The 21,719-nt window shown below is 45.0% G+C and overlaps 1 protein-coding gene across 5 annotated transcripts in view; it reads left to right on the forward strand.

Moving 5' to 3' along the window:
* Positions 1-21,719, forward strand: part of cry3b (cryptochrome circadian regulator 3b) — a 44,232-nt gene that overhangs the window by 9,543 nt on the left and 12,970 nt on the right. For 4 of the 5 annotated variants that reach the window (XM_015342517.2, XM_015342519.2, XM_015342516.2 and 1 more), the window contains exons 3-9: positions 14,090-14,198; positions 14,741-14,883; positions 15,230-15,414; positions 15,814-15,902; positions 16,383-16,523; positions 17,874-18,185; positions 19,685-19,836. In XM_015342517.2, the coding sequence (XP_015198003.2) occupies positions 14,090-14,198; positions 14,741-14,883; positions 15,230-15,414; positions 15,814-15,902; positions 16,383-16,523; positions 17,874-18,185; positions 19,685-19,836 (1,131 nt within the window). Of the gene's footprint in view, positions 1-13,655; positions 13,873-14,089; positions 14,199-14,740; positions 14,884-15,229; positions 15,415-15,813; positions 15,903-16,382; positions 16,524-17,873; positions 18,186-19,684; positions 19,837-21,719 lie in introns of those variants that run through there. The other variant, XM_069190331.1, reaches the window with a different exon arrangement.

Consider the following 21,719-nt stretch of genomic DNA (forward strand, 5'->3'; position numbering starts at 1 on the left):
ACGTAAAAAAAGCTGTAATGTCTTTGTTTATCTGTCTGGTGATTGCCTAGTGCTGGAAACGGATCAGCTACATTTTTCAGTGATTCAGTCACTGTTGTTACATGTGGGTGTTGATGAAAATATTTGTTCAGGTTTTTGGCAGTTTGAAATTACACATGGGAGCCTGATAAATTTGTATCTCCTACACAGACCCTAAGAATGTACGTAATAACTTCCGATTATTTCTTTAAGATGAATAATGTTGTTTTGATGAGCTGTGCGAAGCTAACAAAAGGCTAGTGGCTCGTGATCTTGTGAAGTTAAGCATCAAAGAAACTAAGTTTCCTATATCTGATGTTTTTCGTTTTGAAAAATGATCATGAGAGTTTTTAAACTTGGAGGTTTAATCACCTGATATTCCTGGATGACTCCTGTGGGATGCACAAGCATCTAGAATACTGCTGCAGGGAGACTTTCACCTGGACACAGATCTAGTTTCTCCAGTGTGATTTAAAAACCTCACGTGACTGCAGGTTGACAGGTCTTACTTTAGTGGAGGAGAAGAAAGCAGATGAGTGTTGGCCTGCTGTTTTCAGGCTAGGTGGTTGTGGTTTGCTATAACCTGCTTATAATGAAACTTCTGTAGTGGTAGACTATAAGTTGGATGTGGTATCTTGGCATTCTCAATTTCCAGATTGGTAAGAATTATTGCACCACTTTCAGTGTATTTTGAGGTCTGTTATTCCTGTGTATTATTGGTAAAACGTAGCGGTATATTGTCAATAGTTTTGTTTGGTCAGTGCTTGTGTATAGTAATGGGTAAGACGTACCGTTAATTGTATAGTTTAATTGTATTAGTTTATGAATCATGAGCAAATAAAATATATTTACTTTTTGAAGAGCAGGTCCACCTGGAACTGTGTAATAACCTTTTTGTTATAAACTGTGTCTGTAAGATTTTTTTTCAAATTATTCCTCTTTAAGTGGCTTTTTTTGGTGTGCGTTTACGTTTGGATTACGTACCTTTTAGGCGTTTAAAAAAAAATCAAACAAACGCAAAAACCCTACCATGTAGGGGATGTAGGTTAGTGTGCCAGAGCATCAGGTTTCTGTGAGTCACTAGTTGTTATGGTGATGACCCACTTTCCACAGGCTGCTCCCAGAGGCCTGTTACACAAGGAAGACACCGCCCCAGCAATCCAGTTACGCTTGGGAGCTGTGGAGAGACTGGACGTTGAACCCGAGCTGTGAATCAAGTCCCAGTTTTTTACTAAAAACAAAAAAAGTTTGCTTTTTGGGAGAGGGGGGGAAAATCAAACATCCAACTTCTTCCTCTCTCTCTCCTATTTCAATGTATTTATTTCAGATTCCTCCTTTTCTCTGTCTTCAGTAGTGACACTGGGATTCACATCAGGAGGTACTAGTCTTTCAGTAGCCAAATGTCTGAAGGCGTGGTTTTCAATTTTTGCTTTTGTGGTAATTTTGAGTTCAACACTTTTTTTTCCCCCTACTTTTTATTATTATTCTTAAACCCACACTGTTTTCTAGGCCTGTATTGCTAAACTAAAACAACCAACACTATAACTGGCTTTCCAACTCAGAATTAAAATATATTAACCTTGGTTTTTTGTTTCTTTCCTGTGTAGTTCAATCCACAAAAAAGAAGTAGGCTTGTCTTAAGTGTATGTCTGCCGCTCGTGCCCTTTTGTCTTGTGGGGCTTCTTAATGATTTCTTGGCTCAGGTCTGTCGTTTGTCTCCCTGGTGAGAGAAGGGCATTTAGAAATAAAAGCATGCGGAGAAACTCTTTCACAACATCCAGTTCTCTGCAATGGCCACCATATTGGGCTCATTTCTTGGCACGAATTGTACCGGGGAAGTGGGCGTTGCTTTGGCACTGGGTGGATAAAGCCCAGAGTCCCTGGCGTGCTAGTGCAGGTACGCAAAGAGTGTTTGCTTAACGCCACGCCTGGAACAAGGGTCGCGGGTGCTGCTGCTGCAGGAAGGCCAGGCCTTGAGCGTGCCCTGTGAGTGCGGCGTGCCGAGGGGCAGGCGCACACACAGCGCCACTCCCTCTGCCACTTTTCCAAGCAGTTTCCAAGCCAAGAGCTTGCGTGCTGAACCACACTCGCCTCAAAAACCAGGCTCGCCATACGTGCAGTTGCGAAGTACTCAAAGAAAAAAAGTCTCTCTTTATGCATGTAGCTCTTTGAGCTCCGTCGGAGATCTTATTTTTCAGTTACTATTGTGTTGCGGCACCACTTTTGACTTTCCTGTGCGCTTCAGTGAGAAAATGCTGTGGACTCCCATATTGTACAAGACATACTACAAGCAGAGCATAAAAGCAGAAGGACCTAAGATCCAGTATGTTCTCTGAACCTGAAGAGAGCATGCAGACTCCCCACAGAAGAGACCCCTCCAGCCAGAATTGGGCCCTGGAGCTACAAGGCTGCAGTTCGAACCTCCGCAGCATTGTATTGCCTGACACGGATGGTAATTGATATCATTGTGAGGATACAACTTTAAAAAAAAAAACTAGAGGTCAAAGAACATTAGTCTTGATAACTGTGTGGTCAATGAACCATCAACAAACAAATCCCAGAATGAACCCGTGTTGGTATCAAACTTAACTGAAATGTTAAGAGAGCTTTCCTTTAAAGGGCAATAGGTACTTTTGCTCTTAAGCCCTTAGTGAAAGCCAACACTCATTTTTCAGTGTTTTTGGAAATGGAAAGCAAACTGTCATTTCAACAACTGAAAAAAATGCCGTCTGTTTCTTCCCCTTACAGCTTGTTGGCGCATTTGCTCATTCTTTTTGTTTTTGTTTTTATTGTCCTGTGTCGCTGTAATAAGGTCATTTACCTTATTAAGGTGTGCTGTTGCCTGAAGAGTATTCTTCACTCCTTGCAAGTATTAAACACAGATTAACCTTTGATGCCACCAGCCTCGTACTCCGTGTCAGCCATGATGTTCTGCACTAGTGTCCAGGAAGAGGCAAGCGTGCTTTCTTTTATCAGCATTATGATTTTGCCAGAGCTGACGCACGTTCTTTCTGGGAACAGATTTTATAATGTGATCTGATCAAGGTTAATTCTCAGAGTTCACACAACAGTTGTCAAAGCAATGCCGCTCGGTACAAAACATGTTCGGTTTTTCATTCTCCAGGTGCAATCCCATCAACACTTAATTGAATGTTTTTTTGTTTTCCAAGCCTGTATCTTCTTGGCCTAGATTGAATGGATGTATTCTAAATGTTAGTACTTTACGTTATGGCAAATTGGGAGCACATTCTATTCTAATCAAACATGTTTTGCAGATCCCCCTGTAAATCCTTAATCTTTCTGACTCTCATTGGAGCCCCAGACCGGCTTCCAAATGACCCAGCCAGTAAAGTTCATACCCCTGTTCCCCTGCATTATAGGAGCGAGTCTTCCTTCTTTCCTTGAAATCATTAAACTCAATCTCCCACATTGACAAAAACATCCAAAGGAGACTCACTACCGTCAGATAATTTCAGCCCCCACCATCTCCCAGTTAAAGCCAATCTCATTCTTTTAATCAACTATGAACCAGGGGTGGGCGGTATAACTGGTATAGATGGTATGTGCCACGATATGGATGTGGCTTTACCGTTTATACCGGTAGAGAATGGATTTTGATGTTAACATAGATTACGCCGCCAGCACAGTCGCAAAACAGGGTTAGGAAATTTTTACTATTGACCTGTCGTAGTTTAAAAATTCTGCCGTATTTTACCCCGATTATATGATTCTGAAAATGTTCATTTTGCCGATATTTGGAAATGTGATAGGTTCAGAATTATTGATCTTTGGTGTATCCGATGTCCGGTTTATTATCGGAGGTCATTGCGGCCAACAAAAACACGCGGGCGTCCTCTTCCCAAACGCACGTGTTCGGTGTGCCCGTCTGCAAAACGCCAATAAGTGGAGAAATGGAGAAAGGCAGCGTTGGCGAGATTGGAACAAGCAACGAAATTGTTGAAAAAGTGTCTACCCCACCAGCTGCCGTGGGAGACGCTGCTGCAGCTGAACCAGAGGTAGTACTGGAAAAGAAAGGAAAGAAGAGTCTGAGCAGATTCTTCTCAAAATGAAATGTCCCAGGGTCAGGGCCATCTGCCTCTTGTGACAGAGATACAGTTGAAATGGAGCTGAGGAGCTACCTGCAGACACCCGAGGTGGTCTGTGAGACAGGTCCACTGGAGTGCTGAAGGCTGCATGAAGCCAATTTTCCAAGAGTGTCCAAATTGGCCACAAAATACCTTTTTGGACTCCACTCATGCCCTGCCCCTACCCCCGTTGTTTATGACTTGCTTTGTATTTATGGAATATACAGAGCAGTCCGTAAGTATTTGGATGGGGACACAATTTTTGTTGTTTTGGCTTAGTACTCCAGCACTTCGGGTTTGAAATGAAACAATGACCATGAGGTAAATGTGCAGAATGTTAGCTTTAATTTGAGGGTTTTTATGTCTATATTGGGTCAACCATATAGAAATCGCATGCATAAATGAGAGAAACGGGTCAAAAGCTGCCGGGCTGCACTGTATGTATTGTGAAAGTTCAGTACCAATTAGTTAAAAAGAATTAGAATTAGAAATACTTTTTTTACTCAAATTTTGTAGAGTAAAAAAAAAGTTGAAAGTTTAAAACCTCAAAGAATCCAGTTTTGGAAGGGTTTGCAAACTGTTTTTTGTGTTTCACTGAAGGAAATGGTTGGATTCAGTTGGTAGGTAACTGAGATTAAATTGTCAAGTTCAGTGCTTTGCTCGATTGAGAAATATGCAACCTTTTTTTTTTTTTAAGTCTGACATTTAATACCCATTCTTTTCCCATTTTGCTGGCAGTAGCCAACTCCCAGTGTTTTCCTCAAAGGTTGCCAGGCAACCTGCTGTTTTGATGTGGGTAAAGAAGTGGTCTACTCTAACAGCACCACTCCCTTTCCTGAATTATTTAGTCCTTTCATGATGGGAAACGAGAGACGGACTGGACTATTCAGGGAAGCACATAGTCTAGGAGGAAGCAGTAAATGGGATTGATGAGGTCAAATGTTGTTCTCAAAAGCCAATTAGTGCACCATTAAGTATGTGTAAGTCGCACAGTCAGGGCGGTCTACACATAACCTTGATTCAGAACTAAAGAGATTAGTTTTGTCCACCTGAGGTGTCAACCTCCAGCATACTGATGGCACATGGGCACTCTTGTGAGAAATGGGACACATCAGTTCCTGTCTGCAATTGTCAAGTCTGAGGAAAGAAATTGAACCAGTTAAAACACTTCCTAACTGGCCACAGGTGAACTCTTACTAATGAGGTCATTTAGTGCTTATGCAACAAAGTCAATGACCCTGTATTATTAATGACTGACTTATCTGTTAATGAAAATAATGCCAAAAACATCACTGTGCAATGTTGTATTTCTATGAGATTTTAATGGACCACCTATTTTCTTTGCGATTTGAAAGCTTGATGTCTGAGGTGAAATGTGATCACACAGTGTTTGAGGGTGGGGAGTCACCTCAACCACTGCCAAACTCCAGTATGGTGTAATGTGGCTGGAATGTCTGATTTTTTTTCTTTGTGTCTGTTTCCAGTTCTGTGCCTAAATCTTTGCCCTTTTTTCCAGTCTCTCACACGGTTCAGACAAGGCTGTTTTGCCTGGAGTGTGTGTAATTTCCTTTGTTGTTTCTGGACACTGCTATTTTCTCTATTTTCTTACTGGGTTGCAGGCTCCCCATTGAGAGGCTGAAATGAGGTTACTGGGCTAATTTTGCTCCAGTCTGAGGCTGCACCTGCGCAGTGCTATCTAGGACAGGCCTGTTATATAAGGGGTGAGCTATTGTTGGCTCTAGTCCCAGAAACGTGACTAATGTTCTTAGGATTGCCTTTGAAGGAATGTCCTGAGCAGTCTGGTTCACAGGAGCATATAGTATATTCTTAACACTTCGGCGAGAGGCAAACAGGACAGGCTACATCCTTTGGCCTTAATTAGCCCCTCTGTTGTCTGCTTCTTAAGATATCTTTTGTTTAGCCTTTGAATATCCTGGCCTATCCTGATTCCCAGTTAAAAGCTTGCAACTAGAGGTTGTCCTAACACCTGTAGGATAAACACTTTTTTTTTATTCTACATTGTTGTTTTTTCCCAGAGGGCCTGCTGTTCCCTTGATTATTTTTTTTTTTTCCCCAAGTACATCGCTGGTTATGTACCACACCCTTTCCCCAGGACTAACGACCATCCCCAGCTGTCTGTCACTTTTACTGGATTGTGGGTGAAATTGCTTCTGATAGTTTATCCCAGAACGCTGTTATCTGCAGTAGTGTGACTGCACAGCTGCAGATTAAATCATGTACACCTGGACAGCACCTTCAAATGAAGTAATGCCATGCAAAACACCACACCTGCAGTTTGGGCAAAACTTTTATATTAATTTTATATTAAAATATTAATTTTCTTTCCAGTGTATACTTTTTTTCCTGGGACCAATGTTTCAAAGTCTGTTTTTTACAGACATGCAGGGCAAATTAATTTTCAGAAATTAGCAAACATACTGAAAGAGGCTTCCATGCAAAACAGGAGAAATCAGGAGAAATTTCAGGAGAAATCGGAGTGAGTGCACATCAGCAACATACTGCCAAGAATTCGAACCCACGACCTTCCAGTGGGAGGTCCAGAGTCTCTGAACGGCTATCACCCACTGCTTCAAGCAGCCAGCATGGCAAAATAGTACATTTTTGTTCATGAAGTCCCTTCTGTATTTAGATGTCATTAAACGTTCAGAGAGCCTCCCCTTAAGAAAGATTCAGGCAGAGTCATGTTCTTAACCAACTCCTTGACAAGTGAAGTAATGTAGCCTTGCCATGTGCTCTTGCTGGCTGCACTTTGCATTCTTTCTTTTGTGAGCACCCAAGGAAAAATGTCACTGCACTCAGGTAGGCAAAACGGGACCAACCTTGTTTTCCCAGGGGTGTGTCAAGAGTTCTGGGGGAGTAGGAATAATCTTTTGCTTGCCTGACTTCTCGTTCACAGGATGTTTACACTGGAGGACAGCAGCAACTCTTGTGTCTCATAGCAGTAAATCAGTGAGTTGAAAAGTTGTGGCGAAAGCTAAAAATATTATGTTTTGAAATGTGTTTTCTTAGCAGGAATGCTGAGGAAACTAATCTTATAACTCCAGAGACGTTCAGGGCTGCTGTGAGAGTCCTTTAACCTTTCCCGGCCTCGTGTTTCTAAAGTTGGGCTCATTCCTAGGTAAGAGGGTGCTTGAGCTCCATGTGACAACTGGAGGGGTCTCGAGCAGGTCAGCGAGAGACATGATTGTGCACACACGTGCAGGTGTCGCCTAAGAAAGTGTCCCCATGGAGACAGTAACTCCAGACTGACAAAAAGGGACATCCCTACTCTGTTAATTACTTTTTTTATACATTATCTTTACAGATCTACCCATCTTGTTTAAATACTGTACTTTGGTCTTGAAGTATGAAATAGTAAGTTACAACTCCTTACTAGGTCTTGGGTAGATATTCCGATAATGAGAAAGAGGCACTGTGAGACCATCTGCACAAGACCAATTGCTAAATCTAAAACTAACCTGTGCCTTTAAAAATTTCAGTGTACCTGAACATTTGGTTTTTAGTAGAATAGAGCGGTAAATCAAAAAAGAGAGTCAATGGGAGATCCACATGAGCACAGAAATAAAACATTTGTGTGGGTGCGCATGCACGGTGACTTTGTCCCAGGATTGGGAACACGGGCAGCTTTGAAAGTCTTTCAGTAATCGGGGCTTGTGGCGGCAGAGAGTCACGGTCGAGCACGCGATCAGAAAGTAGAGCTGTCTGTCACTTTCCCTCAGCCGTTGGGGAGAAGGGGGTTGATCACCCTGTAAGCTCATAGTGTCCTGCTGGGGCTTTGCATTGCAGTCTAGACTGTGGGTCAGCAGCATGCAGCTCAGGCCCACTGCTGTCTGATACCCCCCCCCTTTCATTGATTGACCTTCAGATCTCCCTGACCAGCATGGACAGGCCAGTCCTTCAAGGGCATCATCTTCTGCTTTGTGTTCCACCTGAGCTCCACATTAAATCACTACCTAATCACGAAGGTGTGAGTTTTCTTTCCCAGTTCTTGGGCTCCAGTGCTGTGGCCCTGCAATGAGACACAGAAAACGGATTGGTTCCTTCAGTAGAATAAAAAGTGCAGGACGACGCATGACTATTTTTAAAGCGCAGTTTTCTCTCTGTTTCCTGGGTTCCTGACGGCTTTTAAACTTGCACGTTTTCTGTGCCGTTTCTCTTTGGAACAGCCGCGTTTCTATTTGCAGTTCATTCTCCTTGCCACCTGTTTCCACCTGTGTTAATTAGATGTATTGTACAAATCTGGAATTTGAACATCTGCATCATAGACGTTTGGACTGATACTTAATAATGAAACATTATCATTATTATTAACATAATACATGCTTCGCCCTTGGTGTCTTATTTTTTTCCTATATATAAAATGTGTGGTTGTGTGTGTATATACATGCACACCAAGAATGAGCTTAAAATAAGTTTTCCATTGTGCATGCTGTCATGACCAGAACTCTGTGCTCTGCCAGCTCAGTGGCTCTGTCTGTGAGAGGAGCAGCAGGTCATTTCTAAATTCATTGAAAATGGAAGACAGGGTCACTAGAGAAGACAGCAGGTTAAAATGACACCGCTATTCAAATGACCACCTGAGACCACGACCAGCAGTTAGAATCGCTGTATACACCGTGCTGTCCCCAGTTTCTTTAGTAACTTTGGTTCCTTCGCATTTAAAAAAAACCCCGAAAACAGGTTATACAAAAAAAAAGGCTGATGGAGATTTTTTTACGACTTAACAGCTCTTTCCTGGCACAGCAGTGATGTTGGGAATTGGTAAGGTGGGCCCGGTTCTGTTTTTGGGTCTTGTGGGTGTCTGTTGACAGGTACTGAGTATTGACTGCTGTTGAGTACTGGTGGGAGGTATGAATCAAGCTCCACTGTTTCAGACATTTTGCGTTACCAGTGTTGAAGTGTTTTTCTTCAAGATGAAATGCACTAATAGGAGAGCATGTTTTTAACTTTTTTTTTTAAACCCAGCCACCCCCATTGTGCCTTCGGTATCTTTCTCCTGTGCTTGAGACCAAGCATTGCGGAATCTGAGGCAAAATCAGAAATGTTTCTTAGATGCAAGACATACAGTATGAAGAGCATAAGGCTTTGGTGACCTGTAAACTTGCATTCTGGAAATGTTCTGATAATGTTCTGGGATGATTCTTTTGCTCATGTGTAAAATACCAAGGGGTATAACTTGCACCAGCATAATATGGGCATCAGTGTTCTTTTTCTATTTATTTTTTTTGCAGGACTGATGTGCTTGTGAAAAAGTGAGATTTCTTACACATGCTTTACCCAAGGCTGCTTGTAGTGGCATTTCTGCCTGGTGTACTTTCTTTCCAAAATACACCCTCGGCAAGCAGACACTCAAAGTGTCCAGTGTCCTAACTTGTGTTCTCCACAAAAATACAAACTCCTTTTCTGAGAGCGTAAGAGTTAGGATTCTGGAAGGTGTGCTTCGCAATCCATCCTCTTGTTTGATTTGGAGAATCCATGCTGTTTGTACATATTTTGTTCTCCCAGTACAGTGTTCTTGTGCCGTTGATGGCTGTGCTGTAACAGTGTGGTCTTCATTTGCTCACACTTCTACATTCATTCATCTGGCAGATATTTTGACCGGATGTGATTTTGAGTTACTTCTGATAATGTTGGAAAGAGGGCAGGAAAACTGCAGTAAATGGGAGGTGCAGCGCTAATGAAGTGCTGGGATGATGCACAGTGCTAAGGAGTTTCGGTGATGCTCCGGAAGTAAGAGCAGAAGCGCATACAAAGTCAGAAAGTGGGGGGTAAGGCAGGCTCTTCTGGGGTCAGGTGTATCCCGAAGGATTTTCCTGCTCCACCTGGAAAAGGACGAGCGCGTTTGCAGTTCTGATTGTGGCAGGTCGGCTGTTCCATTTCCACCTGCAGGTCTTGGACATTTGCCATCCCTCCCACTTCAGCAGGCCTCCGGTGGACACGTGCCCTGTGATTTTTCCCTGTGACGCAGTGCTTGTATGGACTGTGTCTGGGAATGACCGGTCTCAGCCCCAGGAGATGCCTGGCAGCTTTCTGGTGTTTGATCTTTCTGCAGGACCATGTGAGCCGCCTTCTGCCGTGAACAGAAGGTGGGGGTTTAACCCGCACAGAAATAGCTAGCATACATCCCCGGGCAGATGGGGCTATGAATGGGCTGCAGTTTCGTGAATGGTAGCTAAACCCAACACGTTGAGCTTTCCGAGAGGCTTGATTGGCTTTAAAAAATCTGGATCTTGTACAGCTGAAGGGACTGCTGCTCTCATTTGAGATCAATGAGCCTCTGAGATAAGCTAGTATATTTTAAACTGTGATTTAAAAATGCAGACTCCAAGTCCCCGGGGAACTAACACTGCAGTTCTGAGGCTAAGAGTAGAGTTTGCCCATATAGTGAAGCCTGTTTTGTTGTTTTTTACCTAGAGGAGTTCCAAAGCACATTACACTCAAGTATAGCCCCACTGTAAGGGACACCTAGCAAGCCCCATAACATGGCACATCAGGTGGAGAAGCAGCAGACTGCTAGCAGTCAAGGTAGACCAGATTGATACAGCCTGCATTTGTACTATTGTAGCTAGTGCCATTGCTAATTTTTAATTACCACAGTCAAGACCCTTTTTTAGGGTTTCAGACTAAGAACAGTATTTTTGTGCAGCATTCAGTGTGCCACAGAGGTTAGAGTGTCACATACAGGCCCAGCAGCAACCTGATTTTTCCTTGGAGGTGTCTTTTAAGGGTATTGTCAATGCCCACTTTTGCTTATATATAGAGATCTGCTTTCAGGATGGCAGCTGACCTGTAGATTATGATGTAGGCCTGTAGCTAAATAAAACAGGCTTTGGAGATATTAAATAAGGCTCCTGCTGCCATGCCAGGATGATCCATTTCAGGTTTTATAAGATACAGGATTTTGTGCAGCCTGAATTGTTAAAGCACTACACATCTATGTTTAAGTAGCAGATGGGCTTGATGTTCGGTGTCTAGTGTCAACATGGATAAGAGCTTGCTACATTTCAAGTCTTAAATGACTCAAACTGCCATGCAGTGAGAGTCTTGACTTCATACCTTGTAATATCTTTCTCCAAAGTGAGGATGAGGAAGAACATGTAGATGGCCATCCTGTTAATGTGCACCTTCCAAACTCGAGCAGGTTCTTTCAGAGCAGACCCTGCAACACGCGCCTACCACAGGCACATTGTTTTTTTTTTCCAGTGGCTAAGATCGGATTGTCTTTAATTCAATCGATCCCTTTGGATGATGCATTGCGATCTCCTCCTGTTCCAGGAGCACAGCTTGACTGCTCTGGTTTTATTGGAGATCTGGACAGAGCTAGTGAAGGAAGATTGAACACCGCTCCAAAAATAAATGGATAAAACACAATCGAAAGTCCCCGAGGACACGTTCTGGCCTCAAAGCTGTATTCTGTGGTCAATTACAGCTGGACGGGAGTTTCACTATCCATTGAGAGCATACTGCATGTAGTCTGTACTGCCATGGTGTTCATAGGTCGGCTGTCCTGGATTTCCAGTTAATGAAGTGAGATTGGGAGGTAGCTGTCTAGACTAGGGGGACGTGGCATGAAAGAGAGGCGTCACTGGCCATTCATCCAAGCTGTGCTCTCTTCACCCACTCCCACAGCCCTTGAGGTCTGGAGTGCAGCAGCAGTGGCTGTTTTGAGATCTGAGCCAGATGTGGCCTTCATGTCATTGCTTCCCAGTGTCAGTAGAGGGCGCTTTAGCTAGCCATCAGTTCTTCACAGAGATTTTTTTCCAAAAAGCTTGTAATGGCATCACATTATTACTTCAGCTGTTAATATTTTGAAAAAGACGTTATCCAATGCGACTGTGAAAAAGGGAAAAGTGCAAAAGGATAAAATGGAGAGGACTAACATGTTCACAATAATGCACAAAGGTACCACAATTCTTACAGTAATACAGTGATTCCTAAGCTCTAGAAGGACAGTTTACAATACCACCCTCTGGCCAAGAGCCAGGTGAATTGGTTACCCATCCATCCATTACTAGAAAGTGGCTTATTCCTGCTATGTGTTGCTGCAACCTAGTCTGCCAGTCCATTGCTGGGCACACAAGCTCAAATTTGAGATGCCAGTTAACCTTTGAAACGGGGTCTTTTGAAAGAGGTTTTGGGGAGACCAAAGCACCTGAAAAAAACGTGGAGTGGGGCATAACATGTGAACTCCACAGAGGTTGCCCAGTCCAGACTCAAACCCAAGTTTGAAGTGCGTCACTATGCTTCTTTGTTATTGGACACTAGGGATCCACTGGTCGAAGGCAGGGAATGTTGTACCTTGAGCAAGAAGAGAATGAAATGCTGTATTATGGAGCTGCAGAGGAGCAAGTGTACTGATTTTAGACCTGCTGTACACACTAACTTAGTGGAAGATTTCCAAGGTTCTCCAGTGCTGGTGCTGCTCTGCCTTTTTATTCCTAAATCTGAGACAAACAGCCCGATTGCATCACTACATGTTTTGTTCAATTAATTAACGGAACGCTTTCCTCGTATTGGATTTATTACTGAAAGGTCAGGGTTTGTTAAAAGGAACAAAAACACTTGAAGATTAAATAGATGGGAGAGTAAACAACAGATTATTGCTTTAAATATGAAACGTTTAGAGCTTGATTGTATGGGATGCTTCGGGGAAAAAGCAGGGCTCCGTTGTGAGACGCAATGTTTTTATGCAGGTGCTGGTAGTACTGTAGTGTGGCTTCCCTCTGCTGGTTGCTGGTGGTACTGCAGCATGTTTATTTGCAGCACCTGGAAAAAAAAAAGTTCTGCATGAAATCCTAATAGAACTCTGGGCAGAATCTTCAGACTGCTTTTTTAGTTTAAACTCAGTCCCCTTTTTTTAATGGTACTGAATCCGAACACAAGCAAGTGGGTGTTTATGCATATATGTATATTTCTGAATGGGAAAGGGCAAAGATCCCTCATATCTTGGCCATTTAAGTTTTAAACTTGAGCGCCTGTGCTATTTCGGAGCATTACGTCTTTGGAACTAATGTGGTAAATAACGGAAGGTAGCGATTTCCTGTGGTCCCTGTATGACGCTGAGAACCAATTAGAGATCGCATTTGGACGGTCAGTGGCTGCCTGTTTCTAATAAAGATGCAGGCTAAAAATGGCAGGATGGTAAGGTAGCTCTGCAGGAATGGAAGGAGTGCATCCGGCTCTGAATATTAATGTTCTTGTGACGCACATCTATCTCGCTGGGAGCCGGTTGAAAGTGACCCAGCTGTGCGGAGAGGCAGGAGACATGACGGCTCCAGTTCAGCCTTGCAGAACGCCTGTGCTCACACCCACGACGCACTTCAGCCGCCCACGTGCTGAGGGGGGAGTTGTTTTCCCTCTCTCGTTTGCTCTGATTGTTGTTCCTGTTTTGCATCTCGGCAGCAGGCAGTGGGAGGAAGCACTGTGTGGGAGAGACTCTACTTAGGCTTTCATTTTGAAAGCCTGTTGTCAAAAGTTTTAAATGGGGTGGGGGGGGAGGAAAAATAGTATTTTTTTTCTAGTTTCTTTAATACTACTTCTGTTCCAAAGAACCGACCAAATTTCACATCTGCCTTGCACTCCCTTTCCTCACTTCAGCAAGTGAAGTCTGTGCTGTTGTCTCGGGAAGCAAACTCAGGAGTTCCCCTCTCTCAATACTGAGGACCCTCGACCAATTATCTACTGCTGCTTTCACCAAAGACTCCCATTGGGTGGCCCTTCAATCCTTCTCGTGTTATATGAAGGGCAGGTTCGTTAATAAGCCAGTGCTTGGTACAGATGGCTGCATTTGGTAAACTTGGATTATTATACATGTGAACTCATCCAGGTTGCCTTTCTGTGTCGTTTGTAAAAGCTGTTGCATCCTGTGAACACACTGGTGAGCCGGTGGAAGTGTTTGACACAGAAATGGACAGAGCAAAGGGGAACTGAAGTAATTTAAAGCCATTTTTCTGCTATCGTTTCAGGTTCCTCTTACAGTGCCTGGAAGACCTTGATGCCAACCTTCGAAAACTCAACTCGCGCCTCTTCGTCATTCGGGGACAGCCTGCCAACGTGTTCCCCCGGCTTTTCAAGGCAAGTACCCTGTCCCCAGCCCCTCGAGCAATGTCAGGGCAAGGAGCAGCCCACGGGCGTCTGGTTAAAGGGAGGCTTTCTGCTTCCAGTTACGGGCCAGCATGTTCGCAGACATGAGCTTTCTAAGCATCCCTAAGATAGTAAAGAGAACATCATTATTCTGAGTTTTTAAAATTTCGAGGTATGGTTTGAGCACTTTTTCCTTACAGAATTATAACCGAGAAATGAGGAGCATCAAATCCTACTGCCCTTTATATACTCAGCACATCACTAATTAAACCAATGAGAATGTCCAATAAATGCTTTACCAGTAATTCACAAATTAACACCCAGTGTGCCTATTTACAATGGTCCACAGCATTTTGGTGGCCTCTGGTGGCAGGTTGGTTGTTACTGCAGTCCCTTCATTTACTAGGCTGCCAGACTTGTCTTGCTCATGAGTGGGATGCTACTTAGGAGCCATCGTTCTGACTGAAATGTTTGAAGGCAACTTTAGGACTGACTGACTTGACATCCCTGTCTGCCCTCTCCCTCATGGACAGGAGTGGAAAATCTCCCGCTTGACCTTTGAGTACGACTCTGAGCCCTTCGGCAAGGAGCGCGATGCTGCCATTAAGAAGCTGGCGACGGAAGCGGGGGTGGAGGTGATCGTGAAGATCTCCCACACGCTGTACGACCTGGACAGGTGAGATGCTCCCACAGACTAGGTCCATGTTGATGATGGATTCACAAACCCCATAGCTGGGATCCTTTTATCCTGATAGTGTGCTGTTCCAGGCTTCAGTTAGTGTTAACATACAATGAGGTAGAGTTGTAATGTTGAGAAGGTTGTGAAGTCAGTGCTGAGCTGGTGATCCTGCCCAAGCAGTAGTTCTTTATTACTCATTTATTATTTATTTATTCCTTGACTTTTGGGCCTGTAAACTTGGCTTGGCCGCTGCGCTGTGCTGTACGCCCGCTGTGTCTGGCTTGGCCTCAGTGCTGTGTTGTGCTATATTTGTGCATTCAGCCCATCTAACTCTACATTCCAGAATCATCGAGCTGAACGGGGGGCAGCCCCCACTGACGTACAAGCGTTTCCAGACCCTGATCAGCCGCATGGACCCCCCCGAACTGCCTGTGGATCCCCTTTCAGAGGTTTTCATGGGGAAGTGCGTCACCCCAGTCTCAGACGACCATGGAGACAAATATGGGGTGCCTTCACTAGAGGAGCTAGGTGAGGTGTCAACCAATAAGGTGCCCACACAGCCCTCTTGAACATTTAAGGACTGATTTATTGAAATATTGGGTAGGTCTTAGAACTGTTTAGGTTTGCTTTTAAAGAGGGTGAATGTGTAAATTACATGTATAATTACACAGTTTTTAAATCATTGAATGTAACCTGTCTTATAGTATGAGAGTGGTCTCATTCATTGGCTTGGGTACAGTCAGTAGAAAAACATGCACGTCCATGTACTATGTAATACCTGTTTCAAGGTGGAAAATCTGGCTTGCTAGACTTCTTTGGGAACTCTTTCCTTCTGTGTGATTGTTCTCCTTAATGAGGATAGAGAACAGTTTTCTGTTATGCGAGTATGGTGCTTCAGGGGGGTTCTCTGATTGTCTTGTGCTTCAGGGTTCGACACAGAAGGCCTGCCATCAGCCGTGTGGCCTGGAGGAGAGACCGAGGCCTTGACCCGGATAGAGAGACACCTGGAGAGGAAAGTAAGTGTCTGTCAAATCTGAGACCTGTAGAAAACCAGTGTCCATTCCTTTGGGAACTGTCAGGAGGTGCACTTCTGAGATTGGTGGTTAAACATCAGCACTGTGACACAAAACGCATTTAGCAGATGACTGGAAAATGATGTACTTTTCATTCAGCTCCATTTCCTATGTGAGTGCCAGTTTAGGTAGTGAAGAAAATTTCCCTGGATCTTCAGAAAAATGTGATGCTTTTATCCACTCATTTTGCACCCATATGTAGAGCAGGGTATTGTACTGGGTGAAGTCCCTTGCTCAGGGTTACAGCAGCAGTGTCCAGAGCTCTAGCCACACCTCAGTGCTACCCTTTTTTATAAGAATTGGCATTTATCTAGCCACGTCCCAATGTTTTTGCTCTCTTTTTATCACTCTGAGTCTCACATCTGCACTGGAAGTGTCCCATGATGATAACATTCATTTCTCTCTTCCCGCTGTCTCTTTCAGGCCTGGGTTGCCAACTTCGAAAGACCAAGAATGAATGCCAACTCCCTGCTGGCCAGCCCTACCGGCCTTAGCCCTTACCTGCGTTTCGGCTGCCTCTCCTGCCGCCTCTTTTACTTCAAACTCACCGACCTCTATAGAAAGGTAAGGGGGAGGCCAGGTGGTCATTGTGAGGGAGGACTTGTTCTCGAATGCTGTGGGCAATAAGGGATGAGTGTTTGGTCTGTTAATGCACCTGGTCCTGTAGAATGGAAACATTTCTGCATGTGAAGGGTCCGAGTGACTAGCTACGTGGAGGCAATCGTGATTCTGACACTCAGATACTTGTGCCTACTTGCATCTTCTAGAAGCCAAACTACAGAGAAGCTGTGTAGTAGGACTGCTCTTTTTAAATAGGTTCTAGGTGTCCATGCGTTTTCTAAACAGAAGAGGAAATTGATGCCAAGAGGATTTAACAGGAAGAAGAGCAGCTCAAGCTTACGCTGTGCTGATCTTTGTGTGAACACATGGGAACAATTCAGCCTGATGGACTTGGTGTTGAGGTTTTGTGGGTTGGGTTAGTTAATACCAGCCCAAATTAGAAATCGAAAGGGGGAGGCCAACATGGTCACCCTGTGTTAATAATAATAATAATAATTGCTTACACTTATATAGCGCTTTTCTGGACACTCCACTCAAAGCGCTTTACAGGTAATGGGGACTCCCCTCCACCACCAATGTGCAGCATCCACCTGGATGATGCGACGGCAGCCATAGTGCGCCAGAACACTCACCACACATCAGCTATCAGTGGGGAGGAGAGCAGAGTAATGTAGCCAATTCATAGATGGGGATTATTAGGAGGCCATGATTGGTAAGGGCCAATTGGAAATTTGGCCAGGACACCGGGGTTACACCCCTACTCTTTTCGAGAAGCGCCCTGGGATTTTTAATGACCACAGAGAGTCAGGACCTCGGTTTTACGTCTCATCCGAAGGACGGCGCCTGTTTTACAGTATAGTGTCCCCGTCACTATACTGGGGCATAAGGACCCACATGGACCGCAGGGTGAGCGCCCCCTGCTGGCCCCACGAACACCTCTGTTGGCCATCTAATAGAATTGCTCACCCCAGTCGCTATCAGACGCCTGTAACCAGTGCATCACTAGTTTGGCAGGCTAGTTGACTAGTGTGTTTGATTGGTTTTGGGGCGATTGTATTCGGAGTTGTTCAAGAGCAGACACATGTTGGCATGGAATTAGCTGACCGGTATTACCACTGAAACAGTGACCCCTGCTGGCAACCTTGGCGAATGCTATGCTGCCCTTCTTATAAGTTGCAAGCTGATGAGCTGATTTGATGGCTGAGCAGGTCAGAGGAGCTTCTCTGCCCTTCCTTGCTCTTCCTGCAGGGATGCAGGAGTCGGTACGGTGACCTGAGAGTAAAAAAATAACTGTCCTAATTTTTAAAAACGAAGAGAAGGATGGGTTATGCATTTTCCCCTTGTCTCCCTCAGGTGAAGAAGAACAGCTCTCCACCCCTCTCTCTGTACGGGCAGCTCCTGTGGCGGGAGTTCTTCTATACGGCAGCTACCACCAACCCGCGCTTCGACAAGATGGAGGGCAACCCCATCTGCGTGCGCATCCCCTGGGACCGCAACTCCGAAGCTTTAGCCAAGTGGGCCGAGGCCAAGACTGGTTTCCCCTGGATCGACGCCATCATGACCCAGCTCAGGCAGGAGGGCTGGATTCACCACCTGGCCCGGCACGCGGTGGCCTGCTTCCTGACCCGGGGGGACCTGTGGATCAGCTGGGAGGAGGGCATGAAGGTACTGGCTGGACTGCATAGGGTTATGGGAAATAGGGGTACCGGTATGGTACCTTAGTCCTGATCTTTGGGGGAGGCACAAGGCTTTGTAGGTCTCTTTAAAGTTTGACCAGTAAGGCAACCATGACCACTTCATCACGTGGCAGAACACGTGTCAATGCGCTGCTAGGGCTCTTGATTGGCATCATTTGACCTTCGATCTTGGCATCTCCTGCAACTGAGGTACCTGCAGGCTTGCGGTGTTGTCAAGGAAGTATGTGCTGCTCCTCACATTTTTAAGAACACAGCTGTAAGGCACTTTGGGTTTTGCAGAGTGCAATGTGTGGGCTGGGTGAAGTCTCTCATACTGCATATTCATCGCTGCTGTCAAGTGAAATGTATGAGAATAGTCTGTTTCTAAACCAAGTGGGTATAAGTATATAGTGGGTATATATATCTAATGAAAATCAAATAACTTCATTTCCACTCAGTGAAGTTTCCTTAGTTTCATACGTAGAAGGTATACAGTCAGGACCTGCATAAATCTTAAGCATTCAGAAGTCTCATAGAAACGGGCTCAAATCGAGAGGAAACCTTTCATTTTCACATTAAAAAGCGTATCCGTGTCTGTGTCCACTACTGTCTTAGCCTGAGCTACAGGTGATGAAGTAAGTTATACATCGCTTAGAATATTTCTGTGCAACATGTGAAAGTTCTTTTTAGGCAGCAAACAGTGGATGATTTCTATAAAATCATTACCAGCTCAAGAACTCTGGAGAAGGACTGTCAGTCCAGTTTACCCTGAATTGGACACATGGAGGGGTGGCACAGTGGCACAGTGGTTGGAATTGTTGCCTCTTGGCACTGGGGCCCTGGGTTCAATTCCAGACGTAGGGTGCTATCTGTGTGGAGTTTGTATATTCTCCCTGTTGAGAGATGTCCGGGTGCTCTGGTTTACTCCCTCAGTCCAGAACATACTGGTAGGCTAATTAGCTTCTGGGAAAATTGGTCCTAATGTGATTGTGTTTGTGTGTCTGTGCCTGCATGTTGAACCTGTGATGGACTGGCATCCCGTCCAGGTTGTACCCTGCCTTGTGCCCATTGCTTGCTGGGATAGACCCCAACTCTGGCACAACCCTGTATTGGAAGAAACGGTTAGAAGATGGGCAGGTGGATAGGCGCATGTAGGGTTTTCCAATCCATCTGAAGCTTTTAAGGAGTACTTTAGACCTGAATAGCAGACCCCAGGATTAGGCTGGGGCCACATGTTTTATGCACCTAGTTTGGGAAAACAACAGTCTTTACACCAGTACTGTAGAAAGTCACCTGTGTCCCTTTCATGACTGCAGCTCCTTGAGAGAAATGGGTTTTACTGGCCATGCTGCCCAGAGATGGATGATCTTTGCGAAGGAGAGTGATGGAAGGGCGAGGGTACCCCATCTCCCATGCCGTGGCAGTAGCTCCAGTATTGGGGACCTCTGTGTGAGCCCTGTTTCCTCCATGTTGCCCCCCCCCCCCCAGGTGTTTGAAGAGTTGCTGCTGGACGCAGACTGGAGCGTGAATGCTGGGAGCTGGATGTGGCTGTCGTGCAGCTCCTTTTTCCAGCAGTTTTTCCACTGCTACTGTCCCGTGGGCTTCGGGCGCAGGACAGACCCCAACGGCGACTACATCAGGTGGGTTGCTTTCCCTTCGGACGTACGGAGTCCACCCGCCTGCTTGTACCTGCACTGCTGCTGCTCGCCACCCGCCGCGGGACTCGGCTTCGGGCGTCCAAACAGCACCTCCAGCCCCCCACCGCCACCGCCAAAAACCGCCACCCGACCAAGCACACGTTGGCAATCATACGTGCTCCTGCAGCTCGACAAGCACCACGCGAGCCTGCGCTAGAAACACAAAATCTACTCCGCTTACCTGCATCGGAGCAGCCGAGCCGTTTTAATTACTGTAAACGACGTGCTGAACAGCTAAGCTGTCCTGTGTGTGTCCGGTTCAGAAAAGGGATCGTTTTACCTCAGGGCTGTGAAGGACAGGTGCTCGTCCTGGCAGTTTCAGTTGCAAGATTTTTTTGTTTGATGTTACAGGTGACACAGTGTGGGTCTTTTGAAATTGATTTTTTTGGGACGTTCCACGCGTTTCCAGTTTCCTCCGCTTGCAACAGTTTGCAGTTTGAATAAAAGGGGCTAGTCCGTTATTCGCTTTATCTTCCAAGACATGCTTTTGTGGAAGCACATTTTGCGTGTATTTAGGCTAGAGGTGTTTGTCCGAGCTACTGTGAGGGAAAAACAGGAAAGACTAGTAACACAAACTCATTTGTCACACTTTTCTGGTGCAAGTCTTGTAGCGTTCCACCTGAATTTAATCATTCGTGACGCAGCTGAGCGTTAGGACTAAAGATTTTTGAATCGTGTAGCTGTAAATATTTGTAAACGTGTGGCAGCTACAGAGGTTGTTCGGTGCACTGAAAGTTGCTTGTATCGGAGGAGAAAGTTCTAAGGAAGGGGGTTATTCTGAGCAGAGGAATGTGAGGATTAATGCTCTTAAATGTCAGTTCTGTATAGGAAACACCTGCATACTAAGAAAAGTTGGGGGTCATTTCGTTTACATTACAAATCGGACACGGGCTTTAAACTCGTTTGAGGAACTCTTGTTAACAGTATGGGATCGCCAGGTATCCTTTAACATACGAATCGTTTTCGTCATTGGATCACATTACAGAGTCACTCATGATACGAATGCAGTCTGTCGTGGCTGTGGTGCAGTAGGACCTTCGGCTCCAGTGAGGGAATAGGGGCATTTCTAAGCAGGTTTTAGGAGGACATTTCCCCAGACTCTGGCTTTGAGAGCGGAGAAACAGCGGCTTGTTCCTTCGGCATGGAAGAGCAACATGCCAGAGCCACTGGGAATGTCGCGAGCCCCTGTGAGCCTGAGAGGACAGTGTAAGTGGAGGTCGCGCCAAGGTAAGTGCAGCTCAGTGTGTCTTACAAATGTGTGTGAAGTCTGTGCAACCACACGGAAACTACACACCAAAACGGAGTCGGTGGTGTTACGTAAAGGAACCCACAGAAAAAGCTCAAGTCCACTGTTCAGTGAGTGAAGAAGCACAAATTAAGCTGAAATCTCTGGTGCCAGGCTTAGTCAAATCGCTATCTTTTTCCCTCTTAACATTTTTTTTTTCTTGTAAAACCTTGATTTTATTCAGGTTGCAAACATACTTAAAATAGGACCGTAGGCAAGGCTACTGAATTATCGGATCTCAAGCATCTAAGGAGCTGACTTGGGGCCTTAACCCTTAATGGCCTGAATTCTTGTTATTGTGTAAGTTGTAGGATTTCAGAAATCATACTTTTTCTATTGGGAGGACTTTCCCAAAAGGCCTCTTGCCCACGAAGGCTTAAAGGTTAACTGCCCAAGCTAATTGACAACACTTACTCATTTTCCAAGAACAGTTTGGCTGATAAGCATATAAGGACCGATTTTGTATTTCCATTTTGGATGGCTGCTGTAGCCCAGCCAGTAAAGGTGCTCACCTGGAAATGCAGGTTGAGTTCTCGGGGTT

Source organism: Lepisosteus oculatus, chromosome 5, assembly GCF_040954835.1.
Source record: "Lepisosteus oculatus isolate fLepOcu1 chromosome 5, fLepOcu1.hap2, whole genome shotgun sequence".
Taxonomy (NCBI): Eukaryota; Metazoa; Chordata; class Actinopteri; order Semionotiformes; family Lepisosteidae; genus Lepisosteus; species Lepisosteus oculatus.